Genomic DNA, 20,561 nt, shown 5'->3' with positions numbered 1-20,561 from the left:
TAGGTCCTTAGAACACCCTGAGACAGTTTATCTGTTCCAGGCTCTATTTTATAGAAGGGAAAACTGAAGTTGTGGGAAGTTAGGGGATCTGCCCATGGTCATTCCTCCAGAAATGGCAGAGCCGATTGAGATCTTCTGATTACAAGTTGACAGTCCTTCCAAGGCAGCTTAGAGAAGGGTAACACCCCTATCGTCCTTCCCAACGCCAAAAGAAGAAAGAAGAAAATGATAGCAAGACCTCCGCAGATTTTCTTTCAATCCCATGACATTTTGTGACAGACTGATATAAGTATGGGTCAGTCTGGGTCTTGGTCCTAGGGGACAGTACCAGCAGAGAGGGAAAAGTATCCAAATTCTGTTCTGACTGTTGCACTTGTCCAGCAAGAGAGAAATGAGGAAGGAAAAATGTCCTTGGCTGGTGTGGAGAGAGCTCTGCCAGTAAATCTGGCGGATGTTCCAACGTGCCAAAGATATCCCCCCAAGTCCTATTAACACCATGACACTGAACCAGAGGCGGTGAACACGTACTAACACTGCTGACATCTTGGCAGCTTTTGAAAGAAAGATCCTGTTGCTATTTACTAATGCGTGGGTGGGATATTTGAAGATGGAGAGGTGCTGGAAAGGAAGCAGAGTGTGGGAGGACTTTGCTCCCAAAGACTGAGTTGAATGTTGCTCTGCATATGCTTTGCAAAAGTTTCCCTCCATTAGCTTTTCCTCCTCTTCCATCTCCTACCCTCCAAATCGACTCTAGAGTCCCAGATCCTCCAACAGAGAGAAAGCGAGAACTATCAGCGAAGAGAATGAAACGTGCCCTTCATAACTACAGTCTGGATCCACTGTCCAAGCTGAATGGAAGCTTAAAGAACAGCAGCATCAACAGCATCTAGAGGCAGGGTGTGGTGGCTTACGCCTGTAATCCCAGAACTTTAGGAGACCAAGGCAGGAGGATCACTTGAGGCTGGGAGATCGAGACCAGCCTGGCCAACATGGTGAAACCCCATCTCTACAAAAAATATAAAAATTAGCTGGGCATGGTGGTGGGTGCCTGTAATCCCAGCTACTTGGGAGGCTGAGGCAGGAGAATTGCTTGAACCCGGGAGGTGGGGGTTGCTGTGAGCCAAGATCACGCCACTGCACTCCAGCCTGGGCTACAGAGTGAGACTCCATCTCAAAAGAAAAAAAAAAAAAAAGAAGGCGGCACAAGTAGTAGTCAATAACTCACAACTATTTTAATTACTCTAGGGTATGTAAAAATATTTTAGGGAGCATCACAAAACTTTAAAAAGTCAATTTAATTTTAATTTCAAATTTTAAACTAATGGGCTAATTTTTCTTGTTTTGCTTTGTTTTGAGACAGAGTCTTGGTCTGCTGCCCAGACTGGAGTGCACTGGCACGATCTTGGCTCACTGCAACTTCTGCCTCCCAAGATCAAACGATTCTCCTACCTCAACATCCCAAGTAGCTGGGATTACAGGCACGTACCACCATCCTCAGCTAATTTTTGTATTTTTAGTAGAGACAGAGTTTCACCATGTTGGCCAGGCTGGTCTCGAACTCCTGACCTCAGGTAATGGGCCCGCCTCAGCCTCCCAATGTGCTGGGATCACAGGCGTGAGCCACTGCAATCAGCCCATAATGGGCTAATTTTATGTAGCTTTGATGTGATCCCTTTCAAGGTGGATAGGGAATAAAAATGGCATAAGCAAAGGTCTGGAAACGTGCAGGGTCCCCCAGGTTGAGCTAAATTCTGCTCCACAGCAGCTCAGCAAAGTGAAATAATTCTCTTCCTCGCCTCAAGTTTCCACTTTTCCTCCAAGCCTGGAACGCTCCCACACTTTGTTATCTAAGAGGCCAGGGTGATTCAAGGGAAAGGGGAAAGGAATTCTCCCCCAAGATCTACATCTGATCAACAGAAATGGATCTGCCTTCACCCTGAAACAATTCTCCACGGTCCTATTGTTCTTTGTTTTTCCCAAATGATGGAAAAATCTGATTCCAGAAAAATGTTAGTAGCTAGATGATGTGACCATAGTGCTAAAAAGTTATGTGGCTTAAGATTTTAAGGGCTAACCTATTCGAGTATTTTCAGAATAACATCTCTGGACATAAATCTATAACATAGTCATATAAGCAAAGCTCCCACAAGATGGAGAACAAAAGGGACAAGCCTAAAAAGGTTTCACTTGGAAAAAATTAAGTATGACTCAGGCTTGGGATACTCAGGCTTAGACTTGCTGTGTCCAACTCAACATGGAGTAGACAACAGTAAAGATTAAGAAGGGGAAAAGGAAGAATAAAAACAGGTGCTTGGAGCCACACTGGGGGCAAAATACTTGACAAACGTTGAGAAAGTTCTGGCAAACTATCAGGAAGGGGTTAGAAAAGTCTAGACTACTGTCAGTAGTGTAGAGCTGAGGAATGTTTGTTTGTTTGCTTGAGACGGAGTCTCGCTCTGTCGCCCAGGCTGGAGTGCAATGGTGTGATCTTAGCTCACTGCAACCTCTGCATCCCGGGTTCAAGCGATTTTTCTGCCTCAGCCTCCCGAGTAGCTGGGATTAGAGGCACGCACCACTTTACCCGGCTAATTTTTGTACTTTGAGTAGAGACGGGGTTTTGCCATGTTGGCCAGGCTGGTCTCGAACTCCTAACGAGTAGCTGGGATTAGAGGCACGCACCACCTTACCCGGCTAATTTTTGTATTTTTAGTAGAGACGGGGTTTTGCCATGTTGGCCAGGCTGGTGTCGAACTCCTAACCTCAGGTGATCCCCCCACTTCAGCCTCCCAAACTGCTGGGATTACAGGCATATGTCAAAGAAGAATAAATCATTTCCCGTAGTCGGACGTACCTTCCCTTTACAGGAACAGCTTCTGTGCAAGAGCATGAAGAAGGCCTCCAGGGTCCAGGGAGCCCTGGGCAAAGCTCCCTTTGAATCCTGTCCTTTGTAGACATGGATGCAACTGGAGGCCATTATCCTAAGCAAATTAATGCAGGAACAGAAACCCAAATACTGCATGTTCTCACTTATAATGGGAGCTAAACATTGAGTACACATGGACACAAAGAAGGCAACAATAGACACCGGGGCCTACTTGAGGGTGGAGGGTGGCAGGAGGGTGAGGATGGAAAACTACCTCTCAGGTACTGTGCTCACTACCTGAGTGATGAAACGATTGGCATCCCAAATCCCAGCGGCACGTGATTTACCCACATCACACACCTACACACATAGCCCCTGAACCTAAAATAAAAGTTGGAAGGAAAACAAAATAAAAAGGACACTAGGGATTGGGAAGAGCAAGGCAGCTACCCTAAGCCATCCCATCAGACAAGAGAAAGACACTTCCCTCAAACTTTTCTTGATGGGTAGAAAGAAGGGAGTTTCTTAACATGTGCAAACGGGTTCATTAATGCAAAAAAAAAACCCAAAAAAAGTCCTTATTCCATGTGATACCCACATCAGAACTCTCTCCAGCAGTATGTCACATTACCCTAAAAATGTCTTCCATCAGGGGGACTGGAAGAGATGGGTCACTGCCCCAGAGGCCTAGACTGGCCTGCCCCCCACTATCACCCCAACTTGGTTGTGGCAATGCCATTGCTTTGGAAGAGTGATGATCATCAAAATTTTCCTCCAACTCTGGCATTTGGCCCAGAGCAGAAGACTCTCTTATATTTTCATTCCCAAAATGATCCCAACCCTTAAGATGCCGACCCTTACATTTTGCAACCACCTTGGCCATCCTGCACCTCTATGTCTTACCAACTGCGGTTAAGAATCACAGGAGTGGTAGCTGTGATAGCAATTTCATTTCATTTCCCTCAGCACTTTTCCTTTCCTCTGAGACAATTCCTTAGAGCCCTACGCTGTCGATAACAATCACACAGTCAGGAACAGTCGTAACAGCTCACAGGCACTGAGCACTTACTCTTTCGAGCATTATGCTAACGGATTTACATAATTATAGTTTTTACACATTTAAATCATATTGCATTAGCCCTCTGACATAGATCGGGGTGTCCAATCTTTTGGCTTCCCCGGGCCCCATTGGAAGAATTGTCTTGAGTCACACACAAAATATACTAACACTAACGATAGCTGATAAGCAAAAAAAAAAAAAATTGCAAAAAAATCTCGTAATGTTCTAAGAAAGTTTACACATTTGTGTTGGGTCACATTCAAACTGTCCTGGGCTGCAGGTTGGACAAGCCTGATATAGACACTACTATTGTCCCCGGTCTGTAGAAGAGGAAACTAAGGCTCAGCATGCCAATCTTCATCTCATCCTGTTCTCATACTTTGGGAAGAACTCCTTATCCAACAGTAAAGCTTCAGGGATCCAAAGTTTAGGAACGGTCTTTTTTAACAGCTGGGAGGCAAGAAAGGATAGTAGGAGAGAGAGAGGGTATACAATAATGCTCTCTGGTCTGGGCTTTTGGAAGAGTATTCTTGACTCCTTTGGTCACAAAATTCACACAAGGTGTAGCTACGCTATTGTTTTGCTGTGGCACAGGATTTAGCTGATTCTTACCCTATTGTCTTCCTGGATTTCCCAGTCACTGGAGAAAGTCGCCAGCTGCTGCCCTTGGGAACAGTTTGAAAACTGGAAAAGGCTAGAAAACATCCTTCTGTTCTCTTGAGTGTCCGGGAAGATGGCATCTTGGAAATTGACTCCGTGAGGCAAGAGGTTATAATTTTCATCCATCCTAATGGAGAAGAGGGAAAAAAAGGCAGACATGTAGACTCGACAGTCAAGGGTGTACCAACTTTAATCAAGAGTCACAGACAACTGCGATGGGCTTGCCAGTTTCACATCAATGTCTGGCGTGGCTCTCATTAGAGGAGTTACTACTTCTAATTATTTCTTTGTCTCACACTACATCAGTCTATCCTTAAGGTTTTCAAAAAGACGACTTTGAGCAAAGTATGGAGAAAAGTATTTGTGTGGTGCCTGTTTGTCTATTTGTGTTGTCTTCCAAGTCCCCCAAGGGGTCTTCCTTCTCAAAGAGGGTTCCTTATTTCCTGGTGAAAAAAAGGCCAGCTGTAATGACCTATGTTCTGTCTTTGCTATTCATCTTCTATATGACATGAAACAAATGTCTTAACTCCTCTAAGCCTCAGTATTCTAATCTGTAAAAAGAATATAGTACTGGCTGGGTGCGGTGGCTCACGCCTGTAACCCCAGCACTTTGGGAGGCCAAAGTGGGTGGATCACCTGAGGTAAGGAGTTCGAGACAAGCCTGGCCAACATGGTGAAACCCTGTCACTACTAAAAATACAAAAATTAGCTGGGCATGGTGGCACACTGTTGTAATCCCAGTTACTCAGGAGGCTGAGGCAGGAGAATCACTTGAACCTGGGAGGCGGAGGTTGCAGTGAGCAGAGATTGCACCATTGCACTCCAGCCTGGGTGACAAGAGTGAGATGCCATCTCAAAAAAATAGCACCTACTTGTTTGATGATGTCATAAGCATTGCATCAAAAACTAAGTAAATGAAGCACTTGGTACAAAGTAAATGCAGTATACATATTAGTGAACATATTTAAAGGCCTAGCATAAATCAATTAGAATGATTCTTTAAAAAGTCACAAAAAGAAAGAGATGAAAGTTACACTCCAGTCTAAAAAAAACAACATGTATGGCTCACCAGCAAGTCTCCACTGCCACCCTCACCCCTGACAGTGACCAGAGGTCCAGTCTCCTCTCAGTAGGTCCCAGAATAACAGAGGAGGAATGATTTGTATGTAGTTGTTAACACACTCCAAGGCAAGACAGCCCTGTGAAATGCGAATGTCAGACTACTGTCTGACTTTGTATTTCTTTCCTAACTTTTGTAAACATGGTAGAGTAAAAAAGATGAGAATTGGCTGAGCACCACGGAACCACTGGACAAACTGTATTTCATGATAAAAATTTCTTTAAAAAGCCTGTTCAAATACTTGGGCTCTTTTTTCTTTGGAGAACAGAGTTCTGGTTTTGAATAGTTTTATAGATGGTATCTCAGTATTTTTCCTAATTAAAAACATGAAACCCTAAGTTTCTCTGTATCGAGAAGGGCACTCTCTCAGCCCCACTAGCTTTATTTAGAAACTACACTTCTCTGAAATATATATAGAGAGAAAAAAACTTAATCTAGCTGAACCACTCAAGCCAACACAACGCAAGACATGTTTTTTAAACTTAGATATTCTGGCTTCAATATGGAAAACATGTGTTGCCATGCACTTACAAACACCACTTCGTAGAACTGTTTTCTTTCTCAGAGAAATGCGAGCTAAAAGTGAATCTGCAGACCCACATCAGCCTCATTCCAAATATCCTTAGTGCTACTTCCCAGACTGGCAAAACTGGAACTACCACTGATCACCACAACAGTGGATTAATTCTCTATCTTGATAGATAGGTTAGATTCCATTTTGATGTTTTTCTCAGTTGTTTTATATCACTCTCCAAATTCAGTTGAAGCCAGTCAAAGAATTTAGGGTTCTACCTGGTGCTCTCTATTCAAATTTCAGAAGAATTCAGTAGTCAATGAGAATTGACTGAGTTCTTAGGCAGATGCATTCCATCTTGACCACAGGCCAATGTTCATGGAACTTTAGAGGATTCCAGTGGTCTAGAATCAGAGAGGATCTCCTGCCTGGTTGACCTCTCCACCCCTCAAAGCATTGCTACCCAGGATTTTACCTGCAGCAGAACCCCCTACCCCCAATAAACCTTTGCTATTTCAAATAACCTGGCAGCTGACATGAGATAATGAAGCAATCCTGGGCTACATTCCACACTATCACATCTTGGCATTTGAGCAAGTGGGGAAGAGGGGAGAGTGGACAGCTGGTCAACCGCTAACCTGCACCAGGTGCTTTGCATGAGTTACGTTTTTCGCTCAACCAGCCCTGCCTCTCATTTTACACAGGTGAGGCTATGGAAGTTCTTGAGAAGGTATCAAGAAATGGGCTCAGAATCACGATTAGGAAAGGCAGAGCCAAAATGCCAGCCACAGACTGATTTCAAAGATTGTTCTTCTCACCGTCCCAATCTACTCCCATTGAGGCCAGTTTAAAGATGCGAGTCAAAGGGACTGTTGGAGAGCGCTTTGAGCTTTTGCCTGCAATGCTCTTCTGTGTACAAGGCACAGAAAGCTTTCCTATCTTTTAAACCGCCTTTACCAGGGGTAGCCAGGGTGTCTGTAGAGACGTCAGACGGAGCAAGAGAGATCCAAGGAGGCAAGGGGTAGGCGCCCCAGGGGCATTCTCATTTGGCACCGACAGGCTGCCCTGGGAGTTACCGGCCTGGCTCCAGATAACGGCGACCTCGGGAGGTGGCGCAAAGGGAGAGAGAGGTGGCGGCGCCGCCGGGCTCACCTGAGGAAGAAGAAATAGGAGTAGTCCTGGACCACGGTGTGGGAGTGGCACGAGAAGTAGCCCAGGCCGGTGAGGTTGAGCCTGGAGCCGGCGGGCACCTCCAGCATGCTGCCCCACGCCTGGTCGCACAGCATCTCGACCTCGGCCGAGTAGAAGAGGCCCCCCTGGCCGGCGTGGTACTGCCAGGGCAGGTGGTTGTAGAGGCCGGGCGCCTCGGGGTGCAGCGCCAGCACCCTGGCGTACACAATGGTCTCGGCCAGCTCGGCGCGGCAGCCCTCGCTCAGGGGCCTCCACTCGGAGGGCAGCTGGCAGGCGCGCGCGGGCGCTGGGGGACCCGCCAGGCAGAGCGCGGCGAGCAGCAGCTGGCGCAGCATGCCGGGCCCTCCCGGGGCGCACGGGGCGGCGGCGGGGAGCCCGGGGAGCCCGCCGGCCCGGGAAGGGCAGCCCTGGGCGCTCGGCTGCTCGCGCCGCTCCTGGGAGCTGGGCGCACCGCTGTCTCCGCCGCGGGGCTCGGCATGCCCGGCCCTGGCGCGCCACGCTTTAAAAGGGTCCGGGGGACAGGACGCGCCGGGCGCCCGCCTCCCGCCCTGCCCCCTGCGGCTGGGGCGTGGGCGGGGGAGGGGCGGGGACTCGGGCGGGTCCCGGCGCTGGCTGGGGCGGGGACGCCTGGATCCAGCTAGCCCTGACTCGGGGACAGCGGCCCAGCCCTCTCCTGGCGCCCCACTATGGAAGGGGTCCGAGTTTGCCAGGCGTAAAGCCTGTTTGTAAACGCAAGGCATTCATAAAAGAATGACTCTTAATTTGCACGATTACTAAGTTTTTACATTTTCTCTGCATTTCAGAGTGAAAATACGTAGAAACCAAATCTGACTTTATCTTCCCAGAGATTAACTAGGAAATTCAGTGTGGGCTGAAAAGGTTTTTTAGTTCTCGTGCTCTCTCAGATTTGCTTATTATTTAATGAAGATCTTAGAAAAGCTTTGATAAAAGATTCCAAAAAGCAATCATTTGGCTCTGATTTTCTTAAAACTAGATGGTTTCCATAATCCCTGCTTCCATTTTCTCAACACTATACACCCGAGAAATACATTCAGAAGTAGATTCCAAACACCTTTTCACATCAGTGAGTGATTTTGAGGATACTCAAAACTCCACAGTTCCATCTTTATCTCTAAATGCAACAGGTTTCTTGTTTCGTTTTGTTGTTTTTTCTTGAGACAAGGTCTCCGTCTGTCACCCAGGCTGGAGTAGTGACTTGATCAGGGCTCACTGCAGCCTCAACCTCCCCTGGGCTCAGGGGATCCTCCCAGGTCAGTCTCCCAAGTAGCAGGGAATACAGGCACACCACCACCCCAGATGATTTTTTTTTCTTCAGTAGAGACAGGCTATGTTGCTCAGGCTGGTCTCAAACTTCTGGGCTCAATCGATCCTCCCACCTCAGCCTCCCAAAGTGCTGAGATTTCAGGCATCAGCCACCACATCCAGCCTGAATATTTAAATTATGCAATTTCATAATGCTATTAGTCTCCCAGGGCTGCCATAATAAAATACTCTAGACTGGTGGCTTAAATAACAGACCTTAATTTCTCAGAGTTCTGAAGGCAGGAAGTCCAAGATTAAAGTGCCAGGGTTGGTTACTGGTGAGGCCTCTCTTCCTGGCTTACAGACAGCCACCTTCTCACTGTGTCCTCACGTGGCCTTCTCTCTGTGTGTGATGGAGAAAGAGTGAGCCCTGGTCTCCTCCTCTTCTAACAAGGTCACCAGTCCTATTGGGTTATCACCCCACCCTTACATCCTCATTTAATTACCTGCCTGAAGACCCTATTTCCAAATACAGTCACATTAGGGAGTTAGCACTTCAACATATGAATTTGGAGGTGGGAGGGAGACACTATTCAGTCTATATGAGCTGTTTAGCAGGTGTTCTGCAGGTTTGCTAGAGAAAGAGAGCAGGGATCCCAAATGGTTTATATTCCGGGCAGGCAGACTCACAGCACACATTGCCAAGTTATAATAAGAATTGCTAAACTTTAGTCATTGTTGACCATGGGCCAAGTACTGTTGTAAGGACTGTACATATGTCATTTTAATTAATTCTCCAAACAACATTCTGAATTAGATATAACTATTATCCTCATTTTACAGATAAGGAAACAGGCACAGGGAGGTTAACTGACACCAAAGATCACAAAGCTACAAGATGACCAAGCCAGGATTAAGCCCCCAGCATTTGGACTCCAGAGTCCATGTACTTAACACAACACTAGAATAGGGCCAAATATAGGAAATGCTCTAAAGACACAGGTCGGCCCTTTAACCAGAATATACACAGAGCAAATCAAGATTAAAACCTTAGCAGAATCACCAACCATGGCTCAAAGAGTGTGCAACTGACCTAACATTCATTTTGTATCACCCAGAATCCCTGCTCTATTTTAGTCCTATACTGTAACTTATGTAGATAAGATAGTAAGAAAGTTTTTATTATTAATTGCATCTTCAAGTGCCTTGAAGACCTGGAAAAGATTTGTCTGCCTCTAAAAGACTGTAAGGCCCTGTCTTTTCTTTCCACATAGGTGAGCAAATAAATAAAAATCAGCAAACATGGCTGTTTTTTCTCTTCTTGTATAAACTTGACAGAATCAAAACTCTTCCAGTACTTCCCAGAATGTATTTTGCAGAAGTGAGTACCTGCAAGAAATCGTCCTCGTGGATTCAGCAGACACATGGCTCATGCTTTTCTCCTCTGTAAGATCTGGCAGAGTGCCTCGCTGATTGGGTTTCTCTTCCTGATCGAGCCACTGCAGCGTACCCTAGTGAGCAGTTCCCCTCTGGGGACCAAGACTTCCAAACAAGCTGAGCTCAAGGTAGCCAGGAGGGGAACAAACCTTCTATGAGTGAATTATTGGGTTTAATAGTGACATGAGCCACTTCCATCTCTTGATTCCAAGACCCGTGTGTCCTGGCTGTGGGGTGGATAGTACCACATATGTTCTGTTTCAAAGCACACACAGTAAGTACACTTTGAGATGGACTCCATCATTTCAGCGTGGTGACTCCCGACTGACGCTATAATTAAGTCTTCACTAAGCTGTTACACCTTTCAGAATTTGTCCAGTTTCTTCCAGGTGATGGGACATGTGGTAAAACCAGTTAATTCTATGGCCTTGAGACCACTGCTGCACTTCACTGCTGTGGAAGAAGCAATGCTATGGGAATCATTGATCAGAAACATCATTATGGGAAATTCCATGATAGTGGATAAGGTGCCCAGTGAGTCCATAGATGGTGCTACTGGCAGAAGCATTATTGCAAGGAAGGCGTATCCATGTCCAGAATGTGTCTATTTCAGTGAGGACAAATCTCTGACCCCTACCCCCCACCCCAAGATGGAAAAGGTCCGATGGAATCAACCTGCCACCAGGTGGCTGACTAGTTCCCCAGGTGAATGGTGCCACATTAGGGGATCCATGCTGGCCTCTATTGTTGACATATTAGGCTCTCAGCAGTAGTGTCAGCCAGGCCAGCTGTGGTAAGAGGAAGTCCACATTGTTGAGGCAATGAATACCCTCTGTCTCTACCACGATGGCCACTCTGTTTATGGGCTCATTGAGTAAGCACTAGAGTGGGCAAGAAAAGAGACTGACAGACATCCACTGAGTACATCAATTTCCCACCTAATCACTAAGAACTTCCCCTCCAGTGAATGCACTTTGGTCGTCATTCACATGGGTCACAAATATCTTCACAGTTGGTAACCGTTATGAGATGTCCATTCATTCACCTCTTCCCAAGATGTCCTTGTCATCAATCTTCTGATCCTATTTCTTTCAAGTCCCTAACCATCCAACCAAACCACTAGCAATCGCCCACGAATCAGTGTCCATGTGTACTACCATCTCTCAGTCTAGACATAGCATACAATGAAATCTGCTGCTCAAAGTTATATCCACTGGGAGAATTTTTCTTCACCAGTGTCCTTCAGGATCACCCCTGAGTGAAACTGAGTAATATCTGTGTGTAATACAGAAAAAACTGTAAACCAGTCTTGTTATTTCTTCCTCATTCAACTGGAATATCTTCAAGAGACTATAAACCATATGAATGGAAGAGGCAACATACCTTCAGAGTCAAAGGAATCTAAGCCACTTGCCCATGCAACTTGCTTGTACCATCTGGACCTGCCCAACCCCACTCTGTTGGATACCATTTCCATTTGATGGTAGATTGCTGCTGTGCACACATGGCCTTATGTCTAGGAAGGTCATGCAACACCCAGTTCATGATGAGAAGTTCATATTACATAATCACCCAGCATACCATGGTTAGGCATTCAGTGTCTTCCAAGGCCTAATAGCAAGCGAGATGCTATTTTTCAAAAGGCAAACAGCCATATCCAGAATATGGCATAGGTGTGCACTAAAACCCTAGAGTTTGGTGCTGTCATTTTCCTTTTGGTGCTTGCTAAAGACTCCATACAACATTCCCATTTGTCATAAGTACTTTATCACTGGACCTTCTAGATAATAAGGCTCAAGTGATACAATGGCTTGTACACAGCCTGAACTTGCTGCAGAGACTTCTCAGAACTTGCTCAATACCACTTGAAACTGGCAGCCTTACAGATAACTCTATAGATGAATCTAAAAAGCACATTTACATGTGGCATATGTTCCCTCCTAAATACAAAAAGGCTGAACACATATTTTTCCTCTTTTCCCATTGTAGGTCATCCAAGGACCAGCAACTTTCCTTTTGCCTTGGAGGAGTGACAATTGAGCCCCCAGAAACTATGCTGAGGTGGCAGGCCCCTGAATTTTTGTGGGGCCTATCTCCCACCTTATATCTTACCAAGGCCTCTAAAGTATATGGTGTTTTGTGAACATCAGATCCATTCATCATAATGTCATCCATGAGGTAATCCAATGTGATGTTTTGTGGAATGTCAAGACAATCAAAATCTCCTCAGAATAAACGTGATAGAGAGCAGAACTGACATAGCCTGAGGCAAAACTGAAAGTATACTGTTAGCCCTAATAGGTAAATGCAAGCTGTTGCTGGCAATCCTTGCAAATCAGTGAGGAGAAAAAGGCAGGTCAGTAGCTACAAAGCAAATGCCGGAAGACATATCAATTTGCCCCAGGAAAGATACTACATCTAGGACAGCAGCTGGAATTTTAGTTACCACCTCATTAAGTTCATAGTAGTCCTCACTCACTCTTTAAGACCCGTGTGAGTTTTGCACAGACCAACTGATTAATTCAGTGGAGATGTGATAACTATCGCCACTTCTTTCAAGTCTTTGATGATAGCATGGATTTTTGCAATCCCCTCAGGGATGCAATATTGCTTCTGATTTATTCTCTTGGTAGAAATGAAAGTTCTAGGAGCTTCTGTTTAGCCCTTCTGACAATAAAAGCCATCACTCATGGGTCAGAGAGAAAATGTGGGGGTTTGTCAGTTGTCAACTTTGGTCCCTTTGGAAAAGTCTTAGAGGAGGATTTATGGTGTGTGCACGTGGCAGTGGTGCAGGGTCCTTCCTCAAGGGCACCTGGCATACCTTTCAGTCAAAAGGCTCTGTGTCTATACATTTACTTATGTCTAAAAGCTGTGTAAGGGGCTTCAGTTCCTCTCTGTGGGAATTCAATTCAGGTTTTCAGCTACCACAGTTTTTGCTGTTATGTAGATCAAGCACTGCACTAGCAGGCTGCCCACATATTTACTTTCAAGAGACATCATGATCAACTATCCACTGTCAAAGATCTCTGCCAATCAAAACATTCCGATTACTTGTATGCTCCCACTAACCTTTATGGTAGAGGTACTTACCTTCCCTTTGGCAGTTAAGTGCTGCTGCTTGACCCCTGCTACTTCAGAATTCCATCATTCCTTTGAAATCTGGGAACCCTTTTCAAGGGCATCATTCTATACTAGAGTCATAACTTTTCTAGAAAGAGGAGAAACCACAGAGATGTTCGAGGATGCACTACTCCCTTAATTAATAATAATGAATTATTATTATAATTAATTAAGTAAGTAATGATAATTAATATTTCTCATCACCATCATGAAGGAGATACCTCTGGGTCATCTTGCGGAATGTGGTTGGCAAGTGGCTGTGCAGGTCACACATCGGGCATTCAGTTCAACCTTCCTAAGCCTTTGGATTCCCTCCTCTACATTGTTTCAGGAAAGCTCTGGCATCTCAACCTCACTGAATAGAGGCCACCATTGAATTCCTTCAAATTTTAGTCAACCAATCAAGTAAGCTATTAGAGTCACCTCTAGAAGTATATTAAATTTGTACTCTCAAATGCATCAAAACAATAAATTTTGCCAAAACTAGTATTATATTCTGCCCACTTTGGTTCTGCCTGGAGTCTGCTGATATATATATATTTAGGTAGTCTTGAAATTTTTTTAATGTCTGGGGTCTTTCCTCCTGGATCATAGTGTGTACCTGTCTCCCGGGACATGCTGAGCTTTTACCTTCGTTATACCACTGCTTGAACTCAATTATGACTACAATTGCCTTATAAAAGACACTTTTGAAGCAATAATGGAGCTACACCCTCTTGAAGATAGACTAAGTACTGTCAAATATGTCCTTTCTTCCTAAAATAATTTTTTAAAATCCCAATACAAAATAGTGGAAAAATGTTTAGTTATGTAAAAAAATGTTCTAAGTTAGTCATGAAAAATAAATGAGTTCTTCCTCTTTCTTCTTTTCTTCCTATCTCTTCCTGAAAAACTCAGCTCTAAAAGTCTTTAGCTGGGGCCAAGCAAGTTAGTTCTCCAAGCTGGGCAGGATAAGAGATGGAAGAGACATGCAAGATAGGAGGAGCTTCTGTCTGGGGCTTCCCACTGCAGGTATGAGCCACAAGGGGTGAGGAGGGCATCAATGTAGGGGAGTGGCCCACTACAGGGTGTCAGAGCTCAAGAAGGGTTAAGGAGAGTCCCTGCATAGGAAGAGCCTGTCGTGGGGGTACTGTCAGGATACCCTGTCATGGGGTTGACCATGTGAGAGGGCAGCCTTTGCAGAGACTCAGTGTCTAGGCAAAGAGGGGCCTCCTAGGCATGCAGCCCAACAGGGGTTTCAGAAGCCAACGGGGTAACATCCACAAGGATGTCAGTGCATGAGCAAGTACAGGGGACTCCTATGTGAAAGGGCATGACCCAGTTCAGAGAATCAGAGCATGGTTAGGGTGAGATGAGTGTCCATGCAGAAGGGCAACCCAAGCCAGGGAGTCAGAGGCCAAGCAGGGTAATGAGGATGTCCACGTTGGGGAAGGCAGCAGCAGTGCAGTGAATGCCAGACTCCAAGTGTGATGTGGAAGGCATGATGTGAGCTATGGGATGGGAGTAGTGATAGGAGAATAGTTACACACAAGAGGTTGATCAAATAAGCAAATCTATTAAGGAGGATGGAAACCAGTTTCTCACTATCAAAAAAGGGAGTTACATATATGGGAACGAAGAAAACTAGAATGGATCCTGTGGTGCTGAAACAAGAATTCATAGATTTTAATAATAGATATAGAAATCAATATAGTTGCATGTGAATTTGTGTGTGGATATACACTTTTGTCTGTCCTACAAGTCTTAGCAATATATGTTATATGCTTACAAAAAGAGAATTCTTGATAAAACTCAGTAAGTTAGAAATAGAAGGGAACTTTCTGAACCTGATAAAAAGCATCTATGCAGTCTACTACTAAACTTACACTTAATATGAAAGACTGAGCGCTTTCTCTTAAGATCAGGAACAAGACAAGGATGTTCAGTTTCATCGTGTCTACTCAACATAGTACTGGAAGTTCTAGCCAGTGCAATAATTCCATAAAATAAAATAAAAAGCATCCAAACTGAAAAAAAAAGATGTAAAACTCTGTTTACCCATGACATGATCATCTGTCTAGAAAATGCAAATGAATCTACAAAAAGCTACTAGAACTCATAAGCAAGTTTAACAAGTGGAATACAAGATCAATATACAAAAGCCAATCGTATTCTCTGTACTAACAACAATTGGAAATTGACATTTAAAAAAAAATACCATTCACAATGGCATCAAAATATATGAAATACTTAGAAATAAATCTCATAAAATATGTAAAAGGCTTATACATTGAGAACTATAAAACATTACTGAGAGAAATTGAAGAATATTTTGAAAATGGGGTTATATACTTTTCTCATAGGTTGGGAGACTCAATATTGTTAAGATGTTCATTCTAGCCAAACTGATCTACAAATTAAATGCAAGCTCAATAGAAATCCCAGTGGACTTTTTGATAAAAATTGATAAGCATAGTCAAAATTCCATACGGAATGTAGAGAACTCAGAATAGCCAAAAACAACTTAGAAAATAAAGACCAAAATCAGAAGGCTAACATCACCTGATTTCAAGGCCTACTACAAAGCTATAGTAAGCAATAAAGTGTGATTTGGTGCAAACACAAATACCTATGTCAAAGGAACAGAATGTAGTCCAGAAATAAACCCATAAATATATGGAGAACTGAATATTTAAAAAGCTGCAGAGATAATTCATTGGAAATTGATTGGAAAAAGAATGACCTTTTAAACAAATGATCCTAGAACAATTGGGGGAAAAATATTTCAGCCTATACCTAGCACTGTACACAAAAATTAACCCAAAATATAAAACCTAAAACTATAAAACATCTAGGAGGGAACCTCTGCTAACTTGAGTTAGACAAAACTGAGACATCATCAAAATGCCTAATGAAAGAATTAAATATCAAGCCATAGACCAGAGGAGAATATTTGCAAATCATATATCTGATAAAGGATACATATTCAAAATACACAAAGAACTCTCAAAACTCAATGAGGAGGCTGGGTGCATTGGCTCATGCCTGTAATCCCAGCACTTTTGGAGGCTGAGGTGGTTGGATCACCTGAGGTCAGGAGTTCAAGACCAGCCTGGCCAACATGGTGAAACCCCACCTCTACTAAAAATACAAAAATTAGCAGGGTGTGATGGCAGGTGCCTGTAGTCCCAGCTACTCAGGAGGCCAAAGCAAGAGAATCACTTGAACCTGGGAGGTGGAGGTTGGAGTGAGCCAAGATCATGCCACTGCTCTCCAGCCTAGGTGACAGAGCACGACTCCATTTCAAAACAAAAAACAAACAAATAAAAAAACAGAAAACACTCAATGATGAGAAAACAAACAATCCAATATAAAAAATGGGCAGAAGATTTAAAAAAACACTTCACCAAAGAAGATAAGAATGGCAGATAAGGGCATGAAAAAATGCTCAAAGTCATTAGTCACCAGGGAAACTCAAAACCATTATGAGATACTCCTCATAGCATAGCAAAAATTAAAGATAATGACCATACCAAGTGTTGTCAAGAACATGGAGGAACTGGAACTCTCATGGAGCTGGTGGAAATGTCAATGGTAAAAGCACTTTGGAAAACAATTTGACAGCTGCTTAAAAAGTTAAACATATGATTACGCCTTTCCACTCCTAGGGATATACTAGAGAAAATTAAAGCATATCCCATATCAAGACTCATATATGAATGTCCATGGCAGCTTTATTTGTAGTAGCCCCAAACTGGAAACAACCCAAGTGTCCATCCACAGGTAGATGAATAAATAAACTAACTGTGGCCTACAATTAAATACTACTCATCGATAGAAAGCAATGAACTATTACTACACAGCAAAGCATGGATGAATCAGGTGATAGAGTAGTCAAGCAAGTGGATTTCCTCTACCAATTCATTTGGTCTCAGAAATTCTCACTTATAAAACTGTCACAAAGGGCCAGGCGCAGTGGCTCACGCCTGTAATCCCAGCACTTTGGGAGGCCGAGGCTGGTGGATCATGAGGTCAGGAGCTTGAGATCAGCCTGGCCAACATGGTCGTCTCTACTAAAAATACAAAAATTAGCTGGATGCGGTGGTGCACGCCTGTAATCCTAGCTGCTCAGGAGGCTGAGGCAGGAGAATTGCTTGAACCCGGGAGGCAGAGGTTGCAGTGAGCTGAGATGGCACCACTGCTCTCCAGCCTGAATGACAGAGTGAGACTCTGTCTTAGTAAAAAAAAAAAAAAAAACCTGTCACAAAGAAGTCATCTAAATAGGAAGAGAAGAAATCAAGCTATCCCTGTTTTCAGAAGACATGATTCTATATCTAGAAAATCTCATAGTCTCTCACCAAAAACTTCTTGAGCTGATAAGCAACTTCAGCAAAGTTTCAAGATACAAAATCAATGTACAAAAATCAGTAGCATTCCTATAGACTAATAGCACTCAAGCTGAGAACCAAATCAGGAACACAATCCCATTCAGAATTGCCACAAAAAGAATACAATACCTAGGAATACAGCTAACCAGGGAGGTGAAAGATCTCTACAATAAGAATTACAAAATGGCTGCTCAAAAAAATCAGAGATGATACAAACAAATGGAAAAACATTCCATGCTCATAGAAAGAATCAATATCATTAAAATGCCTATATAACATGCTATAATGCCCAAAGCAACTTACGGATTTAGTGCCATTCCTATCAAACTACCAATGACATTGTTCACATAACTAGGAAAAAACTATTCTAAAATGTATATGGAACCAAAAAATGGCCCAAATAGCCAAGGCAATCCTAAGCAAAAAGAACACAGCTGGAGGAATCACATTGCCCTTACAGTACTGTAAGGCTACAGTAATCAAAACAGCATGGTAGTGGCACAAAAACAGACATATACACCAAGGGAACAGAATAGAGAGCCTAGAAACAAAGGCACACACCTGCAACCATCTGATCTTTGACAAAGCTGACAAAAACAAGCAATGGGAAAAGGACTCCCTGTTCAATAACTGGTGCTGGGATAACAGGCTAGCAATATGCAGAAGATTGAAACTGGCCCTACAACTTAAAGTATAATAATAATAAATAAATTTAAAAAAAACAAAAAACAAAAAACAAACAAACAAATAAACACTGACTAACACGGGAAAAAAAAAAAAAAAAAAAAAAAGATTGAAACTGGATCCCTTTCTTACACCATATACAAAAATCAACTCAAGATGGATTAAAGACCTAAATATAAAACCTAAAACTATAAAAACCCTGGAAGATAACCTGGGAAATGCCATTTTGGACATAGAAACTGGCAAAGATTTCATGATGAACATGCCAAAAGTAATTGCAACAAAAGTAAAAATTGACAAATGAGACCTAATGAAAGAGCTTCTACACAGCAAAGGAAACTATCAACAGAGTAAACAGAAAACCTACAGGTTGGGAGAAAATATTTGCAAACTATACGTCTAAGAAAGGTCTAATATCCAGAATCTACAAGGAACTTTAAACCTATAAGCAAAAAAGAACCCCAGTAAAAAGTGGGCAAAAGAAATGAACATATATTTTTCAAAAGAAGACATACTTGCCAATAAGAATATGAAAAATGCTCAATATCACTAATCATTAGAGAAATGCAAATCAAAACCACAACATTATACCATCTCACACGAGTCTGAATGGCTATTATTAAATAGTCAAAATATAACAGATGCTGGCAAGGTTGTAGAGAAAAAAGAATGAATGCTTATATACTGCTGGTGGGAGGAGGGAGAAGTTCATTAAAAAAAAAAAAAAACTGTTGTAGTCCCAGCTACTTGGGAGACTGAGGCAGGAGAATCGCTTCAACCCAGGAGGCGGACGTTGCAGTGAGCTGAGATTGTGCCACTGCACTCCAGCCTGGGCGACAGAGTGAGACTCTGTCTAAAACAAGCAAGCAAACAAACAAACAAACTGTTGAGTACTATGCTTAGTACTCTGGTGACAAAATAATCTGTATCCCAGATCCCCAAGTTACAAGTTTACCTATATAACAAACCTTCACATGTACCATGAACCTAAAAATTAAAATATTCTAATAAACTGTCACAAAGAAAAATATTTTTCTATTGCTGCTGAAAAAATTAAAGAAAAACTTAAACTATTTATATTCAAAATTCACAAAACTAAGTGTATAGGAGTATAAATAATTTCCAAAATTTTTTTGGTAAATTTATCACATTTATTCCTCAGAAGTTATTAAAACTTTCAGAAGTATTAAAACTGCACTAAGACTTTTGGGACACACACACATATTTCCTAGCTCTGTCCACCAAGAAGGTCCAGGAGCAATAATATTCCAAAAGCAATGCGAGCACCTAGCAGCCAGATTTTGGTTTCTAAATATCATTCTCCATTAAAAAGAACCAGGACTCCTTAGAGAGATCGATGATTTCAGAGAGCAGATGATGAGTGGACATGAAAATTCTGATTAGCCACAAACATTTTGTGCCAAAAAGTAAGGGAGTGCTGAAAGAATAACTGGGAAGTGTCACACACAGACACACACATACACACACACATACCCTTAAAGGGGCTCCCAGTGATGCATTTAAATTAATAATGAATTATAACCGAGAGAATAAAATAGAAAACCATGAATTCACAGTAGTAAATACAGAAATGAATCATTAGAAAAGTTTAGAGATATATACATAGTTACAAATAGCTCCCAATAAATATTTATTTACTACAAAGAGAAAAAGAACAACATTATAGATGGAGAATCCTGGCAGACACCACGGTAATCCAAGTAAATATCATGGTAATGGAGCAAACTGGAATCTTGCGCCAGCTGATAAAACATACTGAGAACACAGCATCACCTCGTGATACTCCTGCCAATGATGCAAAATGTGAATGTAAACATGAGGAAATATCAGATAAACACAAACTGAGGAACATTCTACAAAATAACTAGCTTCTAATCTTTGAAAGTGTCGAGTTCACAAAAATCAATAAAAGACCCTGTAGCTGTTCCAGATTGAAGGAGATGAAAAAGACATTCATGTCCGGGTGTGTGGCTCACACTTGTAATCCCAGCACTTTGGGAGGCCGAGGTGGGTGGATCACTTGAGGTCAGGAGCTCGAGACCAACCTGGCCAACATGGCGAAACCTCATCTCTACTAAAAAATACAAATATTAGCCAGGCGTGCTAGCGCACACCTGTAATCCCAGCTGCTCAGGAGGCTGAGGCAGGAGACTCACTTGAACCCAGGAGGTAGAGATTGCAGTGAGCTGAGATCATGCCATTGCACTCCAACCTGGGTGACAGAGCAGGATTCTATCTCAAAAAACAAAACAAAACAAAAG

At 42.9% G+C, this 20,561-nt stretch overlaps 1 protein-coding gene across 1 annotated transcript in view; it reads right to left on the bottom strand.

The window, feature by feature from the left end:
* The window catches only part of LOC105490618 (coiled-coil domain containing 3), a 101,264-nt gene extending 93,377 nt beyond the window's left edge, over positions 1–7,887 (bottom strand). The window contains exons 1-2 of the mRNA XM_011756427.3: positions 7,370–7,887; positions 4,536–4,710 (exon numbers count right to left, since the gene is read on the bottom strand). Coding sequence (XP_011754729.2) covers positions 4,536–4,710; positions 7,370–7,743 — 549 coding nt within the window. The 5' untranslated portion in view covers positions 7,744–7,887. The remainder of the gene's footprint in view (positions 1–4,535; positions 4,711–7,369) is intronic.
* Positions 7,888–20,561: the final 12,674 nt, after the last annotated feature.

This window comes from Macaca nemestrina, chromosome 9, assembly GCF_043159975.1.
Source record: "Macaca nemestrina isolate mMacNem1 chromosome 9, mMacNem.hap1, whole genome shotgun sequence".
NCBI classification, from domain to species: domain Eukaryota; kingdom Metazoa; phylum Chordata; class Mammalia; order Primates; family Cercopithecidae; genus Macaca; species Macaca nemestrina.
This window is presented reverse-complemented; position numbering and strand designations above follow the sequence as displayed.